Genomic DNA, 23,971 nt, shown 5'->3' with positions numbered 1-23,971 from the left:
ACTTATAACACTCAGTTTGGAATTAATATAATAATAGATTATCAAAGGAGTTGTATTACAGTGTTCTCATGCAGACTTGTTAATGAATTAGGACATGTGGTAAGTTAGAAACCCATTTATTTAGTTGTATTTATTCGAAATAACCATTTATAAATTATTTTACTTAGATAATGAAAGTTTTTCAAAATATTTTATTTCCAGAATCTTATTTTTGAAAAGCAGAAGGGAATAGTCATTTGTCAGAAAATTAGAGGAAAGATAGTATGTCAACCCTTTAAATGTATCCCATATTACTATGGATTAATTTTGTATCTTTTTGAAATTATTATATTTTTTGTTGTTGCCAGATACCTCAGCTTCTAAGCTTAGATTTGTGCATGTAGTACATGCTTTCAGTAATTAAACACAGATGCATTTGTTTTTCCTTTGTAATATTGTACCATAAACTTTCACCTTCTAGAAATTTCAGCCACAGAGTATTCTTTAGTCATCCCCTGGGTGCTGATCCTAGAGTTACCATTCAAGTTCCCAGGGAGGGAGATTTGTAATAATGAATGGCGGTGCACCAGGCCATTGCACTGTTGCTTCATCAGCATAAAATAGTAACTAAGTCTTGTTATCTCAGCATTATGTCCTGCTGAGGAATTTTGTTTGCTTAACTGACCAAGGACAAGCATCTCTGGTTGAATACTTTTAACACAGATTAATAATGAGGTTTCATCAATAAATATTAGTATCTAGCAGCTATCCCCTTTACCTTTCTACTTAAAACATACTATGGACTGGGAAAGCAGTTACTGGGAAAACAGAAATCATTAGAGTCTGAGTCAGGGCTTGAGAAGGGATCTTCAGTTCTAGACTTTGAAAGCATGTGATGTTTAAGACGTGGTCTTGCTCTGAACTCTTCAGGGGCCTACAGTTTACTGGGAGGCAGAAGAACAGCAATTAATTACTGTGGGGTGTGCTGAGGACAGTTAGTACAGGTGAATACGAAGTGCTGCCAGCTGACCCTATTTGATCTAGCAGCCACTGGCCAAGTGTGGTAATCGAACACTTCGAATGTGGCTAGTGAGGCTGAGGAACTGAATTTATTTTACTTTATTTTATTTCAGTTACTCCAAGTTAAAATTTTAAAACTCATACTTGATTCATTTATGGGAAAACTTTTAAGACTGTTTGGAATCATTTGAGTCTGTGAATATTTTTCAACTGTAAATTTTATGAAATCTGTATACAGATCAAGTATTTTTGATGAAAGTTTAGGATCTGAATTGAGATATGCTATGAAATACATGCTGGATTTTGAGGACTTAGTCCAGAAAAAATAAAATATCTCAATAATTTTGATATTCATTATACAGTTAAATGCTAATATTTTGAATATTGGGTTGAATGAATGAATATACTATTAGAATTCATTTCACCTCTTTATTTTTACCTTTTTAATGTGGTCATTGGAAAATTTTAAATCACCTGGCTCATGTGATATTCGTGTTAGCGCTGCTCTAGAGGCACAGGAAATCTACGAATTCTGCCCTTGAGGAATAGAGGGGCATCTCAAAGAGAAAGTGACCTTTGAACCAACTCGTTATGGTTTATATGTGGTTCACGGGTTGGTGGTTGGGAACAGTATGTTGTAGATAGAGGGATAATGATTTGAAGGTGTAAAAAGGGAAAATAGCAAGACATTAATAGAATTGTGAGTAACATGGGGGTTTTGGACAAAGAATGTAAAAACAGTCGCAATAAAAGGCAGAAAAGATTGTTTGGGACTGAAGTTTTTTTTAAATAATACACAATGTATTTATTTATTTATTTATTTATGGCTGTGTTGGGTCTTCATTTCTGTGCATGGGCTTTCTCTAGTCGTGGCAAGTGGGGGTCACTCTTCATCGCGGTGCGCAGGCCTCTCACTATCGCGGCCTCTGTTGTTGCGGAGCACAGGCTCCAGACGCGCAGGCTCAGTAATTGTGGCTCACGGGCCCAGTTGCTCCATGGCATGTGGGATCTTCCCAGACCAGGGCTCGAACCTGTGTCGTCTGCATTGGCAGGCAGATTCTCAACCACTGCGCCACCAGGGAAGCCCAGGGACTGAAGTTTTTAGGAGCCTTCAATTCTCTGCTGTGATATTTGAACTTGTACAGTCAGTGAAATATTCATTGATGTTTTTGAAGCGGGTGAGTAACGAGATCAGATTTGTTTTTGGAGAATAACTCTTGGGACTGGAGGCTCAGTTCGACAGGGTGAAGAAATGGGACTTGTCCTCACTTATTCACCACCTCGATTAAGGTGGTTGTCTTGGGATAGGAGAGGAAGGAATTCAAGGCAGAGTAGGGGGAAGAGTTAGTAGAAGCTCATTGGGGTGAAGAGAAGAGACACAGGGTGACTTTGAGATCTCCCCCTGAGGAGCTCGTGATGCCATTGTTTGAACTGGTGAGGATACTAAGATAGTGTGTTACGGACAGAGGTTGAGGCCGAGGAGGTGATGAGTCTGAGCGTCTGGAGGGTCCATGCCAGGAGGTCTTTCACAACACATCTGCTGTGCAGGGGAGGGAGGTGGGTGTTTGAGAGAGAGTTTGATGTTTTTGAAGCAGTAGAGTCAGTTAAGATTTCCCAGGGAGACTGTAAACACAGGAGTAGGAAATTAACTTTAGTGCAAGGATTTCCTGATAGCTTCTTTAGTTCTATAAAGGTAACTTTCCTTTAAGAACATCCTGAGTGTTTACCGTGCGCGAGTGCTGTGCTTGGCGCCAAAGACGAAGCGAGAAACCAGGCAGACATTTCTGCCTGAAAGGCGATCAAGCTCCAGAGGGAAAGGCCAGCAGTCCATGTGGGTTGACACTGCAGTGTCGTAAGCTACAGGGTAGTTAGGCCCAGGAAGGACCCACGTGAGGACAACAGAAGCTGACACTGGAGAGGTGTGGGCTTGATCTCCAAGGAGAAGTTTGTCACTTGTCCCTTTTTGGCAGATCTTTTACTTATGATAAACCTCCCAGCTGTACACAGCCCCCACTCACGACTATGTATGTGTTGGGCTTCAGGACCCTGGGCTCTTCACTGTGGTGTCTGTCAGCTGCTGTCTACCCACCCTGTAGGCCCAGAGTCTTGAACCGCAGCGATTTCTGTTGATGGCGTGGCCCGGTTGCTCTGTTGGCAGCGGTTATGGCAGGTTTGGTGGCACAGGAATGACTCCAGTGTGTTTGTGTGGTTCCCAGAAACGAGCATCCGTCGGGCCTCCGTGCCTTCCCTCCTGGGACCTGCCTTGTTTAAGTCTGTCGGGGAGGAGGCGTAAGTGACGGACCTGTGATGATGTGAAGGGCTCCTTCAGGTCGTTGGCCACGGTCCACGGAGCAGGGGGAGGACAGAAGCCAGGTGGAATGGGAGCCTTTAGTAGCTGAATGTGAGACAGCAAGCCCTGGAGGAGTTGGGCAGCCTTGGGTTGCAATAACTAGAAAACCAGTAAGAAAAAGAATTTATTTACCATGAAAATAATATCTGTGAAAGCTTTTCACAGCACTGGATTCACTTAGCTACGAGTTATGTTTCATTATTGAAAAACTGCGTTTCATTTCCTTGTGTTATGTCAGCTTAAACACCTAAGACCGTGAGTGTTCTTGGAGGATCCTCACCACTTCTCGGCATCCCAGGCTTCCTCCTGCTTTCCTTAAAGATGCAGTTAAACCTGCCGGGAGCCTTTTCCCGAGCACCCCATCTCACCCTCTTCTCTCTGTTTATTGCTGCTTCTCTGTACAACTCTCAGCTCCTGTCCCTGGAGTCGTGTTCTGCCTGTCTCTTCCTCTTTGCTAGGCTGCTGGCCCTGAAGGACAGGGGCTGTCTTATGTTCATTTCCCACCTGGCTCATAATTAGTTCTTAAATGATAGTTAAATAAGTGAGTTGCAGAAAATATCAGAATACTGTACAGAGCTTGAAATCTCAGTGCAGCCATGCTTTAAGATCTGAACACTTCAACTTGCAAGTGTTTGTATTTAAAAATTATTAAACAGAGGGTAATATATTTCCCTCCTCCCCCTAAAATTTGACTTTAAGTGAGAATATTGTCTTTTGGAAAGTTGCATTTTCCAGTTAAAAGTTGATGTCCAGGGCTTTCCTGGTGACGCAGTGGTTAAGAATCCGCCTGCCAATGCAGGGGACATGGGTTTGAGCCCTGGCCCGGGAAGATCCCACATGCCGCGAAGCAGCTATGCCCATGCGCCACAACTACTGAGCCTGCACTCTAGAGCCCGTGAGCCACGAATACTGAGTCCGTGTGCCACAACTACTGAGCCCGCGCGCCTAGAGCCCGTGCTCTGCAACACGAGAAGCCAGTGAGAAGCCCACGCACCACAATGAAGAGTAGCCCCCACTCGCCACAGCTAGAGAGAAGCCTGCATGCAGCAATGAAGACCCAACGCAACCTAAAATAAATAAATGTAATAAGTAAATAAAGAAAGAAAGAAAGAAAGAAAGTTGATGCGCAATTTTCAGTTGTGAAACTGAAACAAATTTCAGTCCTATTTTAACTGAATCTTGGCTTGTTGACCATATTTTTTCTTTTTGTCCTCATTCTGTTAATTGACCCAATGTTATTATAATTAGCAATTATGGTAAAGCAGAGTTTAAGCAGGTAAATTACCAAAGGCACATAAATGTCGTTTTTCCACATGAATTAAAATAGAGTTTAAAAAGTAATTAGAATTCCGTTTCGGAGTTTGATACTTTGGAATATGTTTTTTTCCCCATAAATCTAAATCTAAAGGTATGATTATAGGCTGCAGGGACTGATTATTCCGTAATATAAATTACTGATTATTCAGTAATATAGATATAATTTGGTATTTATGGTAAGGTAAATATAATACTTAAGTATTAGTACAGAGTAGCATATGCTAATTAAGAAACAAGAAGTGTAGTTAATATGTATTCTCCTGTTCTCCGAAGTTTATTTTAGAAACAGTGACTGAATGTCAAAAGTAAAGAGGGCCAAATCTCAGTATTTTTGGTATTAAAGTAAGAATTCAGGTACAATCGAAGTTTAAAGTTACCTTCTTTATATATGGCTCCCCAGTTTTTCCTTTCTGTGGATAGTGGGAAGACTATTTTCGTCTGCACATTAGATAGAAGTGGAACAGGCCAGGTCTTTTTTAAAATATTAAATTGGGTCATGTGCAGAGGTACTGGTCCCAGTTCAGTTGTTAATTAATGACAGATATGACCCATAAAATTAACTTTGTTTCTGTGTTCTCCTTTTAAAGATTTTTTTTTTTTTGGTATGAAAAATCCACTCATTTTTTTTTTGGTGACAGTTCATGAACAACGCTGTTTGTTCAGTTTAAGTGTGTAATACTTAAGTCTTATAAATATTTGAGAACTAATTTTTATTTGATTCATATATTGGAAGTACTTCTTGTTGCTTATTCTTTTAAGACTTCTTCCTTTGAATTATCTACAGAGTAAGAAGCTGGTGGTATGGATTTAAGAATTGTCTTTAAGTTTTTTATGGTTTTTGTAATACAAGTGTATTGGACCAGGGGCCCGGTTTGCCCTTAGTCCATTCAGAAAGATTGAGTATCTTCTGAATAATAGTATACATGAAAATCACATAGGGTACTTAGAAATACAGATTCTTGACCCCCACCCCCATTACTCTCCACCCCCAGTAACAAGACTTTTAATCAGCTCCCCTAGATGAGTCTGTTATAGATGGTCCATTGACCATCCCTTAAGAAACACTAGTTTGTACAGTGTTAATACTATTGCTGTCACTTTATGAGTCCAGTAGACTAGACAAATGCCCCAGATTCTTGTCCTAATCAAACTCTACGGGTAATAATTCTCATTGTGATGAAATTAGGTAATAAAGCACATAGAAAAAATATAATTACATTATGCAGAGAAAACTGATTTTTTTTTTTGGCCATGCCGAGTGGCTTTGGGGATCTTAGTTCCCTGACCAGGGATTGAACCTGAGCTCTCGGTAGTGAAAGCGCCAAGTCCTAACCCCTGGACCCCCAGGGAATTCCCGAGAAAACTGATTTAAAATTTTTTTAATTTTAATTAAAATTTTTTTTCTTCAGTTTTAATGAGATATAATTACCATACAGCACTGTGTAAGTTTAAGGGGTACATTATAATGATTTGGTTTACATACATCATGAGGTGATTATCTCAGTAAGTTTAGTGAGCATCCATCTTGTCATATAGATACAAAATTTAAAAATAGAAAAAATTTTCTTTTTGGGATGAGAACTCTTAGGATTGACTTTTTTTTAAAAAAAATTAATTTTTGGCTGCATTGGGTCTTCATTACTGCACGCGGGCTTCTTCTAGTTGCAGTGAGCGGGGGCTACTCTTCATTGTGGTGCACGGGCTTCTCATTGCGGTGGCTTCTCTTGCTGCAGAGCACGGGCTCTAGGCATGCGGGCCTCAGTAGTTGTGGCACGCAGGCTCAGCAATTGTGGCTTGCAGGCTCCAGAGTGCAGGCTTAGCAGCTGTGGTGCACGGGCCCAGCTGCTCCGTGGCATGAGGGATCCTCCCGGACCAGGGCCCAAACCCGCATCCCCTGCATTGGCAGGCGGACTCCCAGCCACTGCGCCACCAGGGAAGTCCCTAGGATTGACTTTCTTAACACCTTTCATATATAACAGACTGCAGCGTTAATTATATTTAACATGCTGTACATTGCACTCCTAGTACTTCTTTATCTTACATACCTTTTGATCACCTTTATCCAGTTTCCCCCATGGCAACCACAAATCTGATCTCTTTTTCAGTGAGTTTGTTTATTTGTTTGTTTTTGAAGTATAATTGACCTACAACACTATGTTAGGTCCTGTTACACAACAGAGTGACTCAATATTTCTGTCTTCTCTTCCCTTGTGTGACTTCATGACTATCTTTATTGCTGTGTTTGGATTTCTTTCTCTTTTTTGTGTGTATCTATTATAGATTTTCGGTTTGTAGTTACCACAAGGTTTATATCTATCTATATCTATCTATCTGTATCTATCTATGATTATTTTAAGTTGCTGATCTCTTAAGTTGCCACGCATTTTAACAACCCTGCATTTTTACTCCCCTCCCCCCCAGGTTTACTGTTTTTGATATCATATTTTACACATTTTCGTTTTTTGTATAAATTACTTAATGTGGATAAGAAGATTTTACTACTTTTGTCTTTTAACCTTCCTACTACCTTTATATATGGTTGATTTACTACGTTTACTGTGTATTTGCCTTTACCTTTCATAATCTTTGTGTTTCTAGTTGTGGCCATTTTCACTTAGAGAAGTCCCTTTAACATTTCTTGTAAAGCTGGTTTGGTGGTGCTAAACTCTTAGCTTTTGCTTGTCTGTGAAACTTTTGATCTCTCCATTAGATCTGAGTGAAAACCTTGCCAGGTACTCACAATGTTTTAGCTTGTTCTTCTGCATCCTTTAAAGTTTTAAGTTGGAAGTTAGATGCACTTTTATATTTTGCTTTTCTCATTAACCTCATAATTTTTTTTATCATGTTAAGAAACCATTAACATTTCATTGCTTTTATAGTATTGCCTTATATATTAGACCATTATTTACTTAACCATTCTTCTGTTGTTGGATGTTTCTAATTTCTTTCTGATAAATAACATTGGAATGAACATCTTTGTGGGAAAATTTTTTTCGATGTATACAGTTTTTTTCTCCTCTTTCCCCTAAAAATATTTTTAAAAGCCTTTGAAACATACTGTCAGACTCTTTTCCAAAAGGGTTCATCTAGTTAATGTTACCAGCAGTAAACTAGAGTTAACATTCATCTTCACCAGCATTGTGTTCATTTAAAAAACCCATTGTTTTGGTTCACTAGACAAAATGGTATATAATTATATAACCATCCTTTGTTGTGGTTAATACATGTTTTGTGTGTATGTAAAAATAAGTTTGATATTTTATACTATTTTTTCTACCACGAGTTTACCTTTTCAAGGGTTCTTGAGGAAACTTGTTAGTGATCAATCAGCGGTCATTCCCTTGAATTTTTCTCAGTGGTTTGAGCAGTTGATAATAAACAGGGACAGTGTCTTTTTGCCAGAGATCAGAATATTAAAAATACTGAGTCCTCTTCTGTTCTCTTTCTGCACATTTTGGAAATTGAAGGTTTAAGCTGGTCTTAAGTTTGGAGTTAATTTATTAAGAAAACAAAGTTCTTATTTCTACTAGAAGCTGTTTGTAACAGCAGATGAGCAACATTTCAAATGAACATCTGTCCAAAAATTTAGTGGTAAGTAAGAGCGTGAAATATTAAAGTTTTACCATTCATCCACCATCAGTAAACCTCTTCTTTTTTTTAAAATTAATTAACTTTTTTGTGGCTGTGTTGGATCTTTGTTGCTGCGCACGGGCTTTCTCTAGTTGCAGTGAGCAGGGGCTACTCTAAGTTGCGGTGTGCGGGCTTCTCATTGTGGTGGCTTCTCTTGTTGCGGAGCATGGGCTCTAGGCGCGCGGGCCCAGTAGTTGTGGCTCATGGCCTCTAGAGTGCATGTGGCTCGTTGGCTTAGTTGCTCCGCGGCATGTGGGATCTTCCTGGACCAGGGCTCGAATCCGTGTCCCCAGCATTGGCAGGCGGATTCTTAACCACCTTGCTACCAGGGAAGCCCCCTCATGTCTTCTTAACCCCTGAATCTAGTGGTTGTCTCACGGCCCTCGTATTGAAGTCTTCAGAGTGAAACAAGTTCCCCTTCTTTTGAAATTTTCCTTCTCCTTGACTTTTAAATACCATCTTTTCCTGTCAGGCTGTCTGCTTCTGACTTTGTTTCCTTTACTGGATCCTCTTACTTTGCTTAGTACCTTAATTATATTAATTGCATCAGTAGTTGTAATAACACCACCAGAGGTCATCGTTCCAGACCCCAGGCTAACTTCATGCCTGTTTCCGCACTTTACCTCATAACGCAGCTTCGTGGTGCTCCCCAGGGGCCTGTCCCGTCCCCACCCCGCCCTGCCCTCTGCGCTCTCTTAAGGTCTGGCCCCACCAGTATGCTGATGACTTTTATGTTTTTAGCACTGATTCTGTACCGAGCTCCCAGTCTGGGTACCTGACAGTCTGAGCATTTCCACCTGCACTTGAAAAGGAGTTCCAGCCTCCTACAATCTAAATGGAGCTCCTCTGTGTTCCTCTCTTTATCCTGTTCTTCATCTTGACATTATTTAACCCATGGTTAAAGACACACACACCAAAAAACATGCTTCACATAAACAGACATACAATCTGCATGTTAATATAACTTTCTAATTGTTTCCTGCATCTGGCCCTGCTTCTCTATTCCTACTCTTCTTGTCCTGTTGCCTCTCTCATCTTCTGTCTGTACCGACCTCCTAACTGATCGCTGCCTCTAATTGTGTACATCTAAAATCTGCAGTATTTCAAAATTTTGACTCAGAATATACTTCCTGGCTTAACTTCTCCACTTATTCCCTAAATGCTGCTGGGTAATGTCTGCTTTTGAACATGACACACAAACTCTCCTTGTTCTGGCATTTGCTTCTCTTTACATCTTTCTCGTGCCTCTCCTCTCACCTGCCCTCTGAGTCGGCATCCTTCCCTAAATGCACCGTGCTTTTTTTTCAGACGTTTGTTCTTCTGCCTCCTGTGTACCCTGCTTTGACCTGGCTAATTCTGATGTATTCATTTCTGAGGCTTATTCCCTTGGTTCCAAGCCTCTTCGATTTTGCTCCTACACTGTCCCATGTGTAGCTCTAGCAAGAGGTCTGTTATGCATTTAAATGACCTTTGTTTCACGTTCTTTTACTACATTATGAGGTCCTAGAAGACGAAGACTAATTTTTTAATCATATTCATAACCTTAGCACTGCTGAGGGTTTGATGCTTAGTCCACTTTTAGTCCTGTCTTAAATGGTGACACAGTTGTCCATCCTTGTTCCCAAACTAGAAATGTGAATGATTTCCTAGTTTCCTCTCTTTTTCACATGTAACTGTTTCCAAGTCCTTCAGTTTTGCTTTTACTTGGGTATATATGTTGGCATTCTTTTGTTCACTTGTTTGTTCATTCAACAAATTTCCTTCAGTGCTACTGTATGCAAGGCTGTGAACTAACTATACTGTGTGCCAAACATTGCATTGAATTTGTAGAATGTATAGATTAATTTTTTGAGAAGGAACGCATTTACAAAATTAAGGAACAACAGTTTATCTAGAAGTATTCCTCATTTTTTTTTAAGATTATTTTTTTTAAAGCTTTTTGTTAGGCTTATTAACTGTGTTTTAACAGTTCTTAGTATGAATGAGATTTTAAAAATTCTGTTACAGTTCCTAACTTGTCATTGCTCATGTATCGGAAACTGATTAAATGATCTTTTTATCTGGCCAACTTATTAAACTTCTTAGTAGTTTTCATGGACTTAGATTTTCAAATATTCATTATGTCAGTGACAAATATCAGGGTTGTTTTCCTACTGGGTATTTATGCGTTAATTCATTTATCGTGTCTCAGTACATTTCATATCTTAGTATTGTACATTTGTTGAGTAAAAGCCGTGATACTTGGCATGCTGGGATTTTTCTTTTTTCGGCTGGGCTGCGTGGCTTGCGGGATCTTAGTTCCCTGACCAGGGATTGAACCCAGGCCCTGGCAGTGAAAGCACCAAGTCCTAACCACTGGACTGCCAGGGAACTCCCCCTGGAATTATTCTTGACTTTAATGAAAATGCTTCTCTCAGTTTCTTGCTGAGTATGATGTTTGTTTTGAATAATAATTTAAAAAATCAAATTAAGGAGGCATCACCTGTTCCTCACTTGCTAAGAGATTTATCCTGAAACCATGTTGAATTTTATCAGTAGTTTTGTTTGTGTCTGTGGAGATGATCGAGTTAATCTGTTAGTGTAAAGAATTACAGTAATAGATTTCCAGAAGACAGACTCCCTTAATATTTCCGCTTTTTCCTGATTAATTTAATGCAGTGCTAGATTTGAGTGCTAATGTTTTATTTAGTATATTTTCGTTTATAAGTGACATTGGTTTGTACTTTTCTTTCATTTAATTCTCTGCTTTTGTTTCAGAATTATGCTAGCCTTATAAACTTTCTTAAGGCATTTCAGTTTTTTTTAATTGGGAAAACTGTTTAAATTTGAATTGTTTAAACAACAGGAATTAGTTATTTCTTAAAGCTGTAGTACAATGTGTCTCTAACATTGTTTAGAAAGTTGCTGTTTCTTGGCATCTTTATTTCCCCAAGTCTAGTGAAGTATCAGGAGCAAAGAGCTTTAACACTTGTTGAATTTTCTAGATAAGGTCCTGGGAAATGATTTACTATATAGAATTGCTTGTTATACTAACAGGGTTGGTTTTAGTCAGAGAAGCACAGTTATCCAGCTAAGTCATCAGGATATGGAATTAGTCTGGAAGAGAAACACATGGAAATCTGTCTTCATGGATAGATTTTCTTCACAGAAGAATGCTGTTTGGTGATAGTCTAAATTCAAAGCTAACATTTATAGGAAAATTGTCTAATTTGTATCACTGAGTACAATATTTGCATAAGTACCATGTTTAAAAAGACCAAAGGTAACCGTTTTATAAATGTATTCAGGTCTCAGGTTAGTTTTACTATTTTCTTTCATTTTACTTTTTCTATTTTTGGCTGCGTTGGGTCTTTGTTGCTGCACGCGGGCTTTCTCTAGTTGCGGCGAGCAGGGGCTACTCTTCGTTGCAGTGCACGGGCTTCTCATTGCAGTGGCTTCTCTTGTTGCAGAGCACGAGCTCTAGGCCTACGGGCTTCAGTAGTTGTGGCTCGTGGGCTCAGTAGTTGTGGCTTGCGGGCTCTAGAGCGCAGGCTCAGTAGTTGTGGCTCACGGGCTTAGTTGCTCTGCAGCATGTGGGATCTTCCCGGACCAGGGCTTGACCCCGTGTCCCCTGCATTGGCAGGCGGATTCTTAACCACTGCACCACCAGCTACTGTTTTCTTTTGTAAAGCTTATTCTGTGAATTAGATTCATTATAATTAATTTATAGGCAAATAATAATTTAGCAGTTAAAGTACTTTAATTTCAATAAAACTGATTCAGTGTATCCATCCACATTTCCCTTTTATAAAATTTTTATTAGAGTATAGTTGATTTACAGTGTTGTGTTAGTTTCTGCTGTACAGCAAAGTGAATCAGTTATACATATACATATATCCACTCTTTAATTTTAGATTCTTTTCCCATATAGGTCATTGCAGAGTATTAAGTAGAGTTCCCGATGTTATGCAGTAGGTTCTTATTAGTTATCTATTTTATATCTAGTAGTGTGTATATGTCAATCCCAATCTCTCAATTTATCCCTCTCTCCCCCTTCCCCCTTGGTAACCAAAAGTTTGCTTTCTACATCTTTGACTCCATTTCTGTTTTGTAAATAAGTTTATTTGTACCACTTTTTTAGGTTCCACATATAAGCAATATCATATGATATTTGTCTTTCTCTGACTTACTTCACTCAGTATGGCAATCTCTAGGTCCATCCGTGTCACTGCAGGTGGCATTATTTCATTCTCTTTCATGGCTGAGTGATATTCCATTGTGTATATGTACCACATCTTCTTTATCCATTCTTCTGCTGAATTTAGGTTGTTTCCATGTCTTGGCTTTTGTGAATAGTGCTGCTGTGAACATAGAGGTGCATGTATCTTTTTGAATTATAGTTTTGTCTGGGTATATGCGCAGGAGTGGGATTGCTGGATCATATGGCAACTCTATTTTTAGTTTTTAAGGAACCTCCATACTGTTCTCTGTAGTGGCTGAACCAGTTTACATTCCCACCAACAGTGTAGGAGGGTTCCCTTTTCTCCACACCCTCTCCAGCACTTATTGTTTGTAGATTTTTTGATGATGGCCCACATTTCCCTTTTTAATTCAGTGTTTTCAAGTGTTCATAAAACTATGGGTATATTATAGAAGTAATTGAACATCTGAATAATTCTAGGACTAATATGGCAAAGGTTCTCAACCAGGGGCAGTTTGTCCCCATGAGACATTTGGCAGTGTCTGGAGACTCTAATTGTCACAGTGAGGGGAAGCCACTGTCATCTAGTGGGTGGCAGCTGGAGATGCTAGTGAACATTCTACAATGCCCAGGATAGCCTCCCACGAAAAGAATTCTCTCTTCCCAAATGTTAGTGGTGCTGAGGTTGAGAAACCCTCTTGTAAAAGGAAAGATGTATACACAAATACAAACACACAGTATTAAAAAGGCATTCTCAGACATGCACTTTTTCTTTCAGCAGTTATAATTCTAACTTAATACAGTTTACAGTGTCCTTATGCAAAGTGTATGAAGAGTATTCTGCTCTTGACTGACATCTAGTGAGACATTTAAAAATAAAAAGTAAAACTGAAGGTTGAGACTGAATAAGCATGTAAATCAGAGTTACTACTAATTGTTTTTCCAGTCTTAGGAAATTCACAAATAACTAGACTAGGAAGAGAGGAAAGATTTGTTTATGGCTACTGAGAAATTATAGCTGAGAAGTAGCATGTGGTAAATTCTTACCTGAAGTATTGTATCTCCTTTGTCTTTTACTTATATTCTTGATTTAATATTAGAGCTTAGGATATGAAATCTTTCTTTTGATAGTTTTCTGAATAAATGCTGAGTTACCCATATGTAAGACTTTTTATATTTTAAAAATTGCCTAAAATCATAGAATTTTAGAGCCAATGGGGACCTAGGTGGTTTAATCCAGTTTCTTCACTTACAGAGATTAAAAAGTTCAGTTTCAGAGATACGAAGTGATCTTTTTTGTTGTCTTACAACTTGTTAGGCCAGATCTTGAACAGAAACCCATAGCTCCTGACTTCTAATCGAGTGTTCTTTCAGGGTGAGGGGAAGCAGTTAAGCACACTTTAAAAAAAAAAAAAATTTATTTATTTATTTTTGGCTACGTCGGGTCTTCATTGTTGCGTGCGGGCTTTCTCTAGTTGCAGCGAGCGGGGGCTACTCTTCGTTGTGGTGCACGGGCTTCTCATTGCGGTAGCTTCTCTTATTGCGGAGCACGGGCTCTAGGCGCACGGTCTTCAGTAGTTGTGGCACGCAGGCTCAGTATTTGTGTCTCATGGGCTCTAGAGCGCAGGCTCAGTAGTTGTGGCTCATGGGCTCAGTAGTTGTGGCTCACGGGTTCAGTAGTTGTGGCTCGCGGGCTCTAGGGCATAGGCTCAGTAGTTGTGGCGCACGGGCTTAGTTGCTCTGTGGCATGTGAGCTCTTCCTGGACCGGGGCTTGAACCTGTGTCCCCTGCATCGACAGGCAGATTCTCAACCACTGCGCCACCAGGGAAGCCCAGGCACACTTTGGATTCTCTTTAAAGCTTATGTTTTTTTCAAACTATGAATATTAAAACTGTTATTCTTATTTCCTTATAAAGAATATATACACCTGTAATATGTTTTAAAATGAATTAGTATTTATGTTTATAAATCTCATGTTTAATTTATAAGCGTTATGCCAGTTTAAACATGGATATTTCACATTTTTCACAGGCGACAACACCTCCAAATCAAGGGCGGCCAGATTCTCCTGTCTACGCTAACCTGCAAGAACTGAAAATATCCCAGTCGGCTCTCCCCCCGATCCCTGGAAGCCCAGCAATTCAGATTAATGGAGAATGGGAAACTCATAAAGATAGTTCAGGGCGTTGTTATTACTATAACAGAGGAACACAGGAAAGAACTTGGAAACCCCCTCGTTGGACTCGAGATACAAACATAAGCAAAGGAGATTCCCAGAGTCCAGGAGATCAAGAGGTATGAGGAGTTAGGGGGTCAACCAGTGAGTTACCGAGCTTTTTCTCTCTTTGTTCCTCAAAGAAGTGAATAGGTTTGCTTCTAACCCTTGAAATCTCTAAGATACTAAATCTTTTTTCCACGTTTTATTATATTACTGCTTGTCGCTTCCTAATCTCTAACTAGTGGACAGCGGCTAGCCTTGTAGCATGCTTACTAGTTCCAGAATGAACTGGGTTAATGTTGCCTAGTGACAGTAGTTTCCCTCATGCGCTAGAAGATACTAATTCGATCATTGTTTTTGCTCAAGGAGTGACATCTTTTAGAAAAAGGAGAGAAAATATGTGATATGATTTAGCCAAACAAATAAAAACAAAGTTATTTAATTGACACTTTTCTTTATGGTTTGGTGGGGCTAGCAAGATACTTGTCAGTTTTTGTTAGAGATACAAGATCACTTTTTATTTCTGTGTAGGGGAAATAAGTATAATTCCTTTGCTGCGAACAAAGGACCACCCTCTAAGTCTGACAGTTTACTCTATATCGTTATTTTCTCTAACACGTGTCCATACTGTCTCCCCACCTGCCTTGGTTTCACCTCCCTCCCACCTCTCAGAGGGTAGTGCGGTGAATTGGCCAGCGGTGTTTTGAGAAACACTCATCTCCGAGGCCTGGAGAGAGTCCTTGGGACTGTTCAGGTGTGCACAAGAAGCTTGGGTAGGGTGGATAGAATGGAGTTAAATCCTGCTGTTTGGTAGACGGCGGCCCCCGCACCTGCACAGGACACCTGCTCTTAGAGAGAGTGGCTGGCTTGTACAGTAAGAACAGAACTCCAGTTATAGGTAGGAGCTGGAGAAATCAGGTAACACATCCTGTATCTAGCAGAATCTGAAAGCTTTTTATAGTTAATGACCCCTCGTCTTATCCTGTTTTTCAGTTGGATATTTATAGCTTTGCTTTGGTGGTAACTTGTACTTTTAGTATTCAGGAATGAGGTGGGAGGACAGTGAGAAATTGTTCATGTGTTACTATAATAGGAAAACGTTAGGAAACTGATTTGAATTTGTGTGTCCAGAAAGATTTGAAAATAAGTTGTTCTGTGTATCAATAATAAAGTAAAATCATATAATTTGGAAGAATTAGGGTAAGGGCTAAATTGTAGAATAAAGAAATTTGAAGTATACATGGGAACTTTAACAACCCTTCTTAGCTTTCTATTTCAGTGACTAGATGAGAGTGATTACTGTGTCAGAGTCTGAGCTCACACCACTCACTCTCTGCAGGTATTGTGTAAAATAGGTATTTCCAGAGTGGCTGGAGCATATCTTCCAGTAACTTCTTGAGAAAGATTGTGCATGGGAGGTAACATTGAGACTTTGTGTGTGAAAAAGTCTGTATTCTGCCCTCCTATTTAATCGATAGTTGGCCTGAGTGAAGAATTCTAGGTTGGAAATCATTTCTTCTCACAGTTGCAAGGCGTTTTGAACTTGACTTTATGGCGATCTCGGTCAGCTGCGTGTGGGGTGTCTCCAGTGTTGGAACCATTCGGTCTTCCCTTCAGACTGACCCGTCTCTGCAGAAGTCTCAACGCCTGGACAGTAAGGGCCGCCTGGGTCTTGGTACCTGGTGTTTAGTTTGCACATAGTTCCTTAGTCTCCCCTCTTTCTGTTTGGTACCTGCGTCCCAGTCGTGCCTGTTGTCTTCCAACTCAGAATCCCTTTTGATAGGGAGTAAAACCCTACACTTGGGCTGGAATAAGGGAGGGGTGCACATCTAGTGGCCAGGCATGAGGAGGGGGAGTCTGGCGATTTCAGTCCTCAGTTCAGTACCCTCGGTTCCAGGAGGACCTAATACTGTCACTTCCTGGGCCGTTTGAAGATTTCACTCTGCAGACCCGTTGCATTTCATCTTCCCTCCCTGGCACCCATCCCCCCCACCAGTTTAGATTCTGCTTTCTTTGCGGATAATTTAGGTGTTTGTTCATCTGCTTCTCAGCCTCCAGAGTTTTGTGGCTGTTGTGTCTCCTTGCATTCTCCCTGTTCTTGGCGGTTCGGGTCTTTTTAGGCTTGTTTCGATACTTTTATTTCAGTAGGGTTAGAGAGGGAGCAGATGCTCGCCCTCTCATCCTAACCCAGAAGTTTGTTATTTCAGTGGTTGCTCTAGCACAGTGGTTCTCATGTGGGGCAGTGTTGTCTCCGGGGGGACCTAGGCAATGTCGGGGGGTATTTTGGGTTGTCGCATCTCAGCGAGGGCTACTGGCTCCTCGTGGGTAGAGGCCAGAGAAGCTGTTGAGCATCCTGTGATTCACAAGACAGCTCCCACTGCGAGGAACAATCTGGCCCTAACTGTCCACGCTGCTGCTGATGAGAAATGACGCCTTAGGAGTTGTAACTGGCGCACTTATCAAAGTCTGCGGTTAATCAGCTCTTCTTGCTCCTTTTGAAACCATACAAGAACTATACGTGCAGCGGTGCTATTGTTGTTTATTTTATTTCTATTTTTTAGCTCCCTTACTACTTGTTCTAGATGGTGGCTCAAAATGTATCCTCATATGTACCACTTTCTTTTTTCACATTGCTTAGGCCAATTAGATTACCTTGGATAACTTTATACTGTCTTAAGTACCTACTTTTAAATTTCCTTAGTGAGCCTCTGTTAGTGATAGAATCTTAGTTTTCATTTGCCTGGAAATTTGTTTTTCATCCTTATTTTTGAAGAATATCTTTACCTGGTGCACAGTTCTAAGCTGATTGCTTTTTATTTTTCCCTTGTTCGTTGAAGACTTTATTCTCATGTTTTCTGGCTTCCATTGTTGATGTGGAAGATTCAACTTGTAGATCTCTTCTTGTGGGTGGCTTTGAGGATCTCGTGTCTGTAATTTCACTATGACGTGATTAGGTGAAGTTATCTTTTTTATTTCCTTTCGGGGCTTTGTTGGGAATTCCAAATTTGAGGCGTTCCATCTTTGATTAGTTCTGGAAAAACTCTTAGGCATTGTCTTTATACAGCTCCTGTCCCATTTTCTCTTTCCTCTTGTTTTGGTACTTTGATTAGATGAACAATTAATCTGCTTGCTCCGTTTATCATGCCTCTTGATTTCCCTTATACTTTAACATTTAACAATGACTTGTTGCCAGTCATTTCCAAGTCAAGCTCCTGTTTGCTCTTTTTCTCTTCATCATGTATGTTTGTTTGATATTAAACCAACCCTTGAATTTAAAAAATGTGTTATTTTAAATTTGTTTGGGGAGCTTCCCTATCTTAATTACTTTGAGAAGTTTGAAACATACAAAAAAAGTAGAAAGAATAGTATAGTGAGCTGCCAGGTACCCTTCATCTGGATTTACAAGTTGTTAACACTTTACCACATTTGTCTTGTTACTTTCTCCCTCCTTTTACCCTTCTAACTCTGCAGTAATTTTTTTCTCTGAATCATTTGGACCAGACAACATAATGTTTTATTCTCTAAGTATAAGGACTGTTTCCAGCAAAATCTTTTTTTGTGTGTGTGAAAAATACTTTATCACACCCAAGAAATTTAATATCAGTATATTATTTAATACAAAGGTATGTTCGTGTTTCTCACTTGTCAACTCATATCATTTATAGTTTTTTTCCTGCAGTGAAGGATCCAGTGAAGGATCATATATTGCATTTATTTGTCATATCTTTCTTAAGTCTTATTTTCTACTTCGTTTTTGATAATTTCAGTATATAGTCTTTAAGAGTCTGAATATGCTGTTCTTCGGCTGACTCTCACTCATGGTGTTTGTTTTACACCTTGTGTGTGTGTGTGTGTGTGTGTGTGTGTTTTTGCGGTACGCGGGCCCCTCACTGTTGTGGCCTCTCCCGTTGCAGAGCACAGGCTCCGGACGTGCAGGCTCAGCGGCCATGGCTCACGGGCCCAGCCGCTCCACGACATGTGGGATCTTCCCGGACCGGGGCACAAACCTGTGTCCCCTGCATCGGCAGGCGGACTCTCAACCACTGCGCCACCAGGAAAGCCCTGTGTGTGTGTTTTAATGTGAGATTATACTTGGAAAATCACATATAGCAAGTTTAATGCTAGGGTTGAAAGTTTGTTCCTGCAGAGAGGATTTGCTTTTGTTTCTGCCAGGTGCCTGGGGAAACTAGTATGCTGTGAACATTTGAAACTAAATTTTCAGTTTGCATTTTCACAGTCCACCTAGGTAGTAGTCATTTTGGATTTCATGAAGAGTGGCTTGTTGCGTTCTTCCCCAGTTTCCCCTGATGAGTCCTGTGATTTTCCTAGCATGGAATAAAGGGCCAAGATTTGTTTCTCATTCACCCCATAAACTGCAGGTATAATTCTTTGGGGTCCCCTTTCTTTCTTGTGGGACTCACTGCCTTATGTTGTTCAAGTCCTGTTCCCCAGCACTTCTGCATGGCCTTGAAAACTAATGTTCTAGTTCAGGATTTGGCAAATGCCATCAAGGAGAAAAGCTGCCTTTTTATTCTACTTACCTTTCTGGATTCTTCTTCTTCTTCTTTTTTTAAAATAAATTTATTTATTTATTTGGCTATGTTGGGTCTTCATTGCTGTGCGCGGGCTTTCTCTAGTTGCGGCGAGCAGGGGCTACTCTTCGTTGCGGAGCGCGGGCTTCTCACTGCGGTGGCTTCTCTTGTTGCGGAGCACGGGCTCTAGGCACGCGGACTTCAGTAGTTGTGGCTCACGGGCTCTAGAGTGCAGGCTCAGTAGTTGTGGCTCGCAGGCTCTAGAGCGCAGGCTCAGTAGTTGTGGCACACAGACTCAGTTGTTCCGTGGCATGTGGGATCTTCCCGGACCAGGGATCAAACCCGTGTCCCCAGCATTGGCAGGAAGATTCTTAACCACTGCGCCACCAGGGAAGCCCTCCTGCTTTTTTGTTTTTTTGATGGTTGAATAATATTTTCCTGTACAGATTGCCTTCTTTTACTCTGGTTCTAAAAGATTTTATTGTACCTCTCCTATATGAGCTTACATTTTAAGTGGTCTCAATTAAATTAAAATAAATCCTGATTTTTGAGTTAGGTTTTTCATTTTTTAAAAACATTACTGTTACAAAACATATATAGCTCACTCTACGTAAGACTTCTGTTGTCTTTGTCAGTTTTTGTGAACATATTACTAACATTAGGATGTTTACGTATATTACTTCTACAGCATTGAGAATCTACACATCTTAGTGTTTCAGACCAAATTATGGTAGAAAATCCAGTCTGATTGAGTAGATTTAATTGTAGAAGATATTTTACCTGAACGTGACCCTGGAAGGGTCATTTGCACATTAGAGTTAGCCTAGTAAATATTACATACTGAATTTCTTTCTTTTTTTTTTTTCCCCCCCGTATGCGGACTTCTCACTGTTGTGGCCTCTCCCGTTGTGGAGCACAGGCTCCTCCGCATGCGCAGGCCCGGTGGCCATGACTCACGGGCCCAGCCGCTCTGTGGCATGTGGGATCTTCCTGGCCCAGGGCATGAACCCACATCCCCTGCATCGGCAGGTGGACTCTCAACCACTGCGCCACCAGGGAAGCCCCATACTGAATTTCTTAATCTTCCTGTATTGTGTTTGTATTTTCTCAATATTATTTTTTCTTCTTTCAAAGTGTAGTTTTGAATAGTTTTAAGAAGCATTTGGTTGAGTGAGTTAGGAAAACTTGACAATAAATTAGAACATAAAATACAGTGTTACAAAGCTGGTGTCTTTTCTCCCCCCATCTCCATCCCACACGCTTTAAAAAAATAGTTCAACATACATTTAGCACTTTTTGCAGGGCATTTGGCTAAGAACTTGAAATAAATAGGTGAGCAGTTTCAAGAATCTCAGTCTAATGAAGTTCCCTCACCTCCTGCTTTGCTTACACATAGATGTGTGTACACACACACGCACCCCTGTCATTTTTTAACCTGATTTCAGTTCAAAAGCAGCATTAAATAGAAGGTAGCATTTTATCTCTCAGTCTGAAAACACTGTTCTCAATTTCATTATAGTAAATTTTTCCAGGCTTGCATTACTGCGATAAAATAACTTACTAAGTTCTCCTTACCACTTACAGTGTACCATTAAAAAGACTGCACAGTTTGTTTTGAAAACTAAATATTTAAGTATATTCAAGATATATTAGTATGTATAGCCAGGTAAAGTCAAAGAAGAAGCATGCTTATGTTTCTGACTCTCTGTAGCGTCTTTCACCAGAAGAAAGCTACCACAGCGCTTCTTACAGCCGGTCGGGTAGTCAGCGTGGCTCTCTTCCGAGGGCCTGGCCGGAAGAGCTGGATGAACATGGGCATACCTTGTATACCGGTGACTGTACTAATGAAAAGGTGCTTTCTTTTTCTCTCATCTAGTTTTTCTTTGGCAGATTGCTCTCATAAAATCATTATGTACCGAAGCTTCTTTAGTACTTTTAAAACTCATGAAAACATTTTCTTGTAATTCTGTACTCACGTCAACTGACAGTATGAAAACTCAGTGCAACTGCTTATTCATGGTTTTAAACTGCTTCCAGTTACAGTACTGTTTGCGGTGTCAACCTGTTTAAGACAGACCCTTTGAAGAGTAGACCCACTGGGTGTCATTCTGCTTACACTTCTTTAGTAAACATATTTCTCCGTGTTTTTCTTGGGGAATAGTTTTTTGGGAATAGTTTTCTCAACATGCTGTTATGACATACCACCTCACTTCCTACACTCCTTTTTCTGTTATAACCAAGTTCCATAAAACAAAAACCATGAATCTAGTATTTTATGATTCATCAGCTAGTTTGAGAATGCATTTTGAAATTTTATGTGTTTATCATCAGAGAAGGTAATAGGTTGTTGTGTTAGTTTAAAGAATAAGACCCTTGGGAATAAATGGAGATATGCTTTTTTAAAAAATTAATTAATTACTTTTGGCTACATTCGGTCTTCGTTGCTGCATGCGGGCTTTCTCTAGTAGTGGCGAGCGGGGACTACTCTGTGTTGCGGTGCTCAGGCTTCTCATTGCGGTGGCTTCTCTTGTTGCGGAGCCTGGGCTCTAGGCGTGCGGGCTTCAGTAGTTGTGACACATGGGCTCTAGAGCGCAGACTCAGTTAGTTGTGGTATGCAGGCTTAGTTGCTCCACAGCATGTGGGATCTTCCTGGGCCAGGGCTTGACCCCGTGTCCCCTGCATTGGCAGGCGGGCTTCTAACCACTGCACCACCAGGGAAGTGCCTAGTTTACTTATTTTTACCAAACTTAAAATGCAAGTCTATTAGTATAGGTTTGTTATATTTCTTTTGCAATGGTCTTGAGCAAGTAGAATAAAATTCATGAGAATGTCATCTAATATCTCTGGTTGTATAGGCTTAAACTCAGTTTTATGTACATTTAAAATATAACACCTGTTTTGTCTTTATAGTGGCTCAAGCATGTTGACGATCAAGGTAGACAATATTACTACAGTGCAGATGGATCTCGGTCAGAATGGGAGTTGCCAAAGGTAATAAACATTAACACTGGATTTCTGTTTAGAAATAGTAGATAAAATAATATCTGAAAATGGTTACAGCAGATTCACTTTTAAATTTTTATTCAACTTCAAAAAAGCAGCAAGACTGGTTTTTTCAGAATTCATTGAGAATCCTTTGGCTAAATTTTTCTAAGACGTGCATTATCTTATAGCTATATAATACTGATAATCCCTATTTAAAAATTCTTTTGGTTTAACTTGAAATCAGTTTCTCATTGTTCCTGGATACAGTGTCCCCTTCAGTGCCAATAATGCCAGTAGTTCCCTTGAATATATTGCATCTTCTACATGAAGTTGGTCTTATATTTATTTTTTTAAAGAAAGGAAAGCAACTCAGTATTCAAGTTTATTCTTGTATGTAGATGTGTGTTGTAATTGAGTCAGTCATTAGCAGCTTGTGGCAATGAGATCTAGGGTCTCACTGGCTCTCTCTCTTTAGATAAGTGCACCAGGGCTGAGTTTATCTAAAGCAGTAGGTTTCATAGTGGTCATATACTTATATTCAGATAATTTTAAGTGAAATCTGAGCAAACATTTAAATTTTAATTGGTACATTATTTTAATGTTTTAGAAGGCAAGTGTAAGTAGCAGACATATCTGTAGTGTCAATGACCAGATAGACTTTAGTTTTCTTTGTCCCGGAGTAAGTCAGTTTAAAGAAAAATATTATTAGTATAAAGATACATGGATATAGAAAAAAAAATCATTGAAATATAAAGTGCAGTGGATAGTGTAAACTATAGACAGAGGGACAGGAAGGTAACGAATATTAAAGCATAGTTAGGAGAAATGGAAGTTTCCTACATTCATATATCATGAATTCTAGAAGAAGAAAATGGAGGAAATGGTAGAGAAATAGTACTGGAAAATATAATTTCTGGGAATTTTCTAAAACTAAAGGAAGACATGCTTTATTTTTTGCGGTACGCGGGCCTCTCATCGTTGCGGCCTCTCCCGTCGCGGAGCACAGGCTCCGGACGCGCAGGCTCAGTGGCCATGGCTCACAGGCCCAGCCACTCCACAGCATGTGGGATCTTCCCGGACCGGGGCACAAACCCGTGCCCCCTGCATTGGCAGGCGGACTCTCAACCACTGTGCCACCAGGGAAGCCCCAGGCATGCATTTTTAACTGGAAAATATGCCCTCAATACAGACCAGAAGAGAGAAAAATAAATACATGTATCGACAGATTTTACTGGATCTATGAAAGTTCAGTAGAGGAGACAATCTTAAAAGCCATCAAAGGGTAGACAACCAGATTTCCTGTGGTGTTAGATTGCAGCATTGGACCCATTCCTTACCCACTCCTGTATCAGTGCTGTCTGCTGTGTACCTTTGTAGTGGCCTCCCACTGTGGCTGGGGCATATTGTCCTGTTGTTCAGATCGCAGCATTGGACCCATTCCTTACCCACTCCTGTATCAGTGCTGTCTGCTGTGTACCTTTGTAGTGGCCTCCTGCTGTGGATGGGGCGTATTGTCCTGCTGTTACCATCATGACTGAATCCAGTCTAGTCATGTGACTTGCTTCCATTGGTGGGACATGAGCAAATGTGTCACAAACATGGTATTGACATGGGCTTGTGCACCAGGGCTTGCTCTTCCACTTCTGCCACTGCCATGAGAGGAATGCACCAGGCTAGCGTCCTGGACCCAGAAGGAGTGAACAGAGCCTCAGAGAACTGTGGGAAAATACAGAAGATCTAACATTCATTTCATCAGAAT

At 40.2% G+C, this 23,971-nt stretch overlaps 1 protein-coding gene across 6 annotated transcripts in view; it reads left to right on the top strand.

The window, feature by feature from the left end:
• The window catches only part of ARHGAP12 (Rho GTPase activating protein 12), a 94,048-nt gene that overhangs the window by 30,942 nt on the left and 39,135 nt on the right, over positions 1-23,971 (top strand). For 3 of the 6 annotated variants that reach the window (XM_007446551.1, XM_007446549.1, XM_007446550.1), the window contains exons 2-4: positions 14,508-14,772; positions 20,939-21,079; positions 22,138-22,218. In XM_007446551.1, coding sequence (XP_007446613.1) covers positions 14,508-14,772; positions 20,939-21,079; positions 22,138-22,218 — 487 coding nt within the window. The remainder of the gene's footprint in view (positions 1-14,507; positions 14,773-20,938; positions 21,080-22,137; positions 22,219-23,971) is intronic. The other 3 variants (XM_007446554.1, XM_007446552.1, XM_007446553.1) reach the window with 1 other exon arrangement.

The sequence above is a fragment of the Lipotes vexillifer genome, unplaced genomic scaffold, assembly GCF_000442215.2.
Source record: "Lipotes vexillifer unplaced genomic scaffold, Lipotes_vexillifer_v1.1 scaffold229, whole genome shotgun sequence".
Taxonomy (NCBI): domain Eukaryota; kingdom Metazoa; phylum Chordata; class Mammalia; order Artiodactyla; family Lipotidae; genus Lipotes; species Lipotes vexillifer.
Note: the sequence above shows the minus strand (reverse complement) of the source record. Positions and strands in the feature narration are given on the sequence as shown.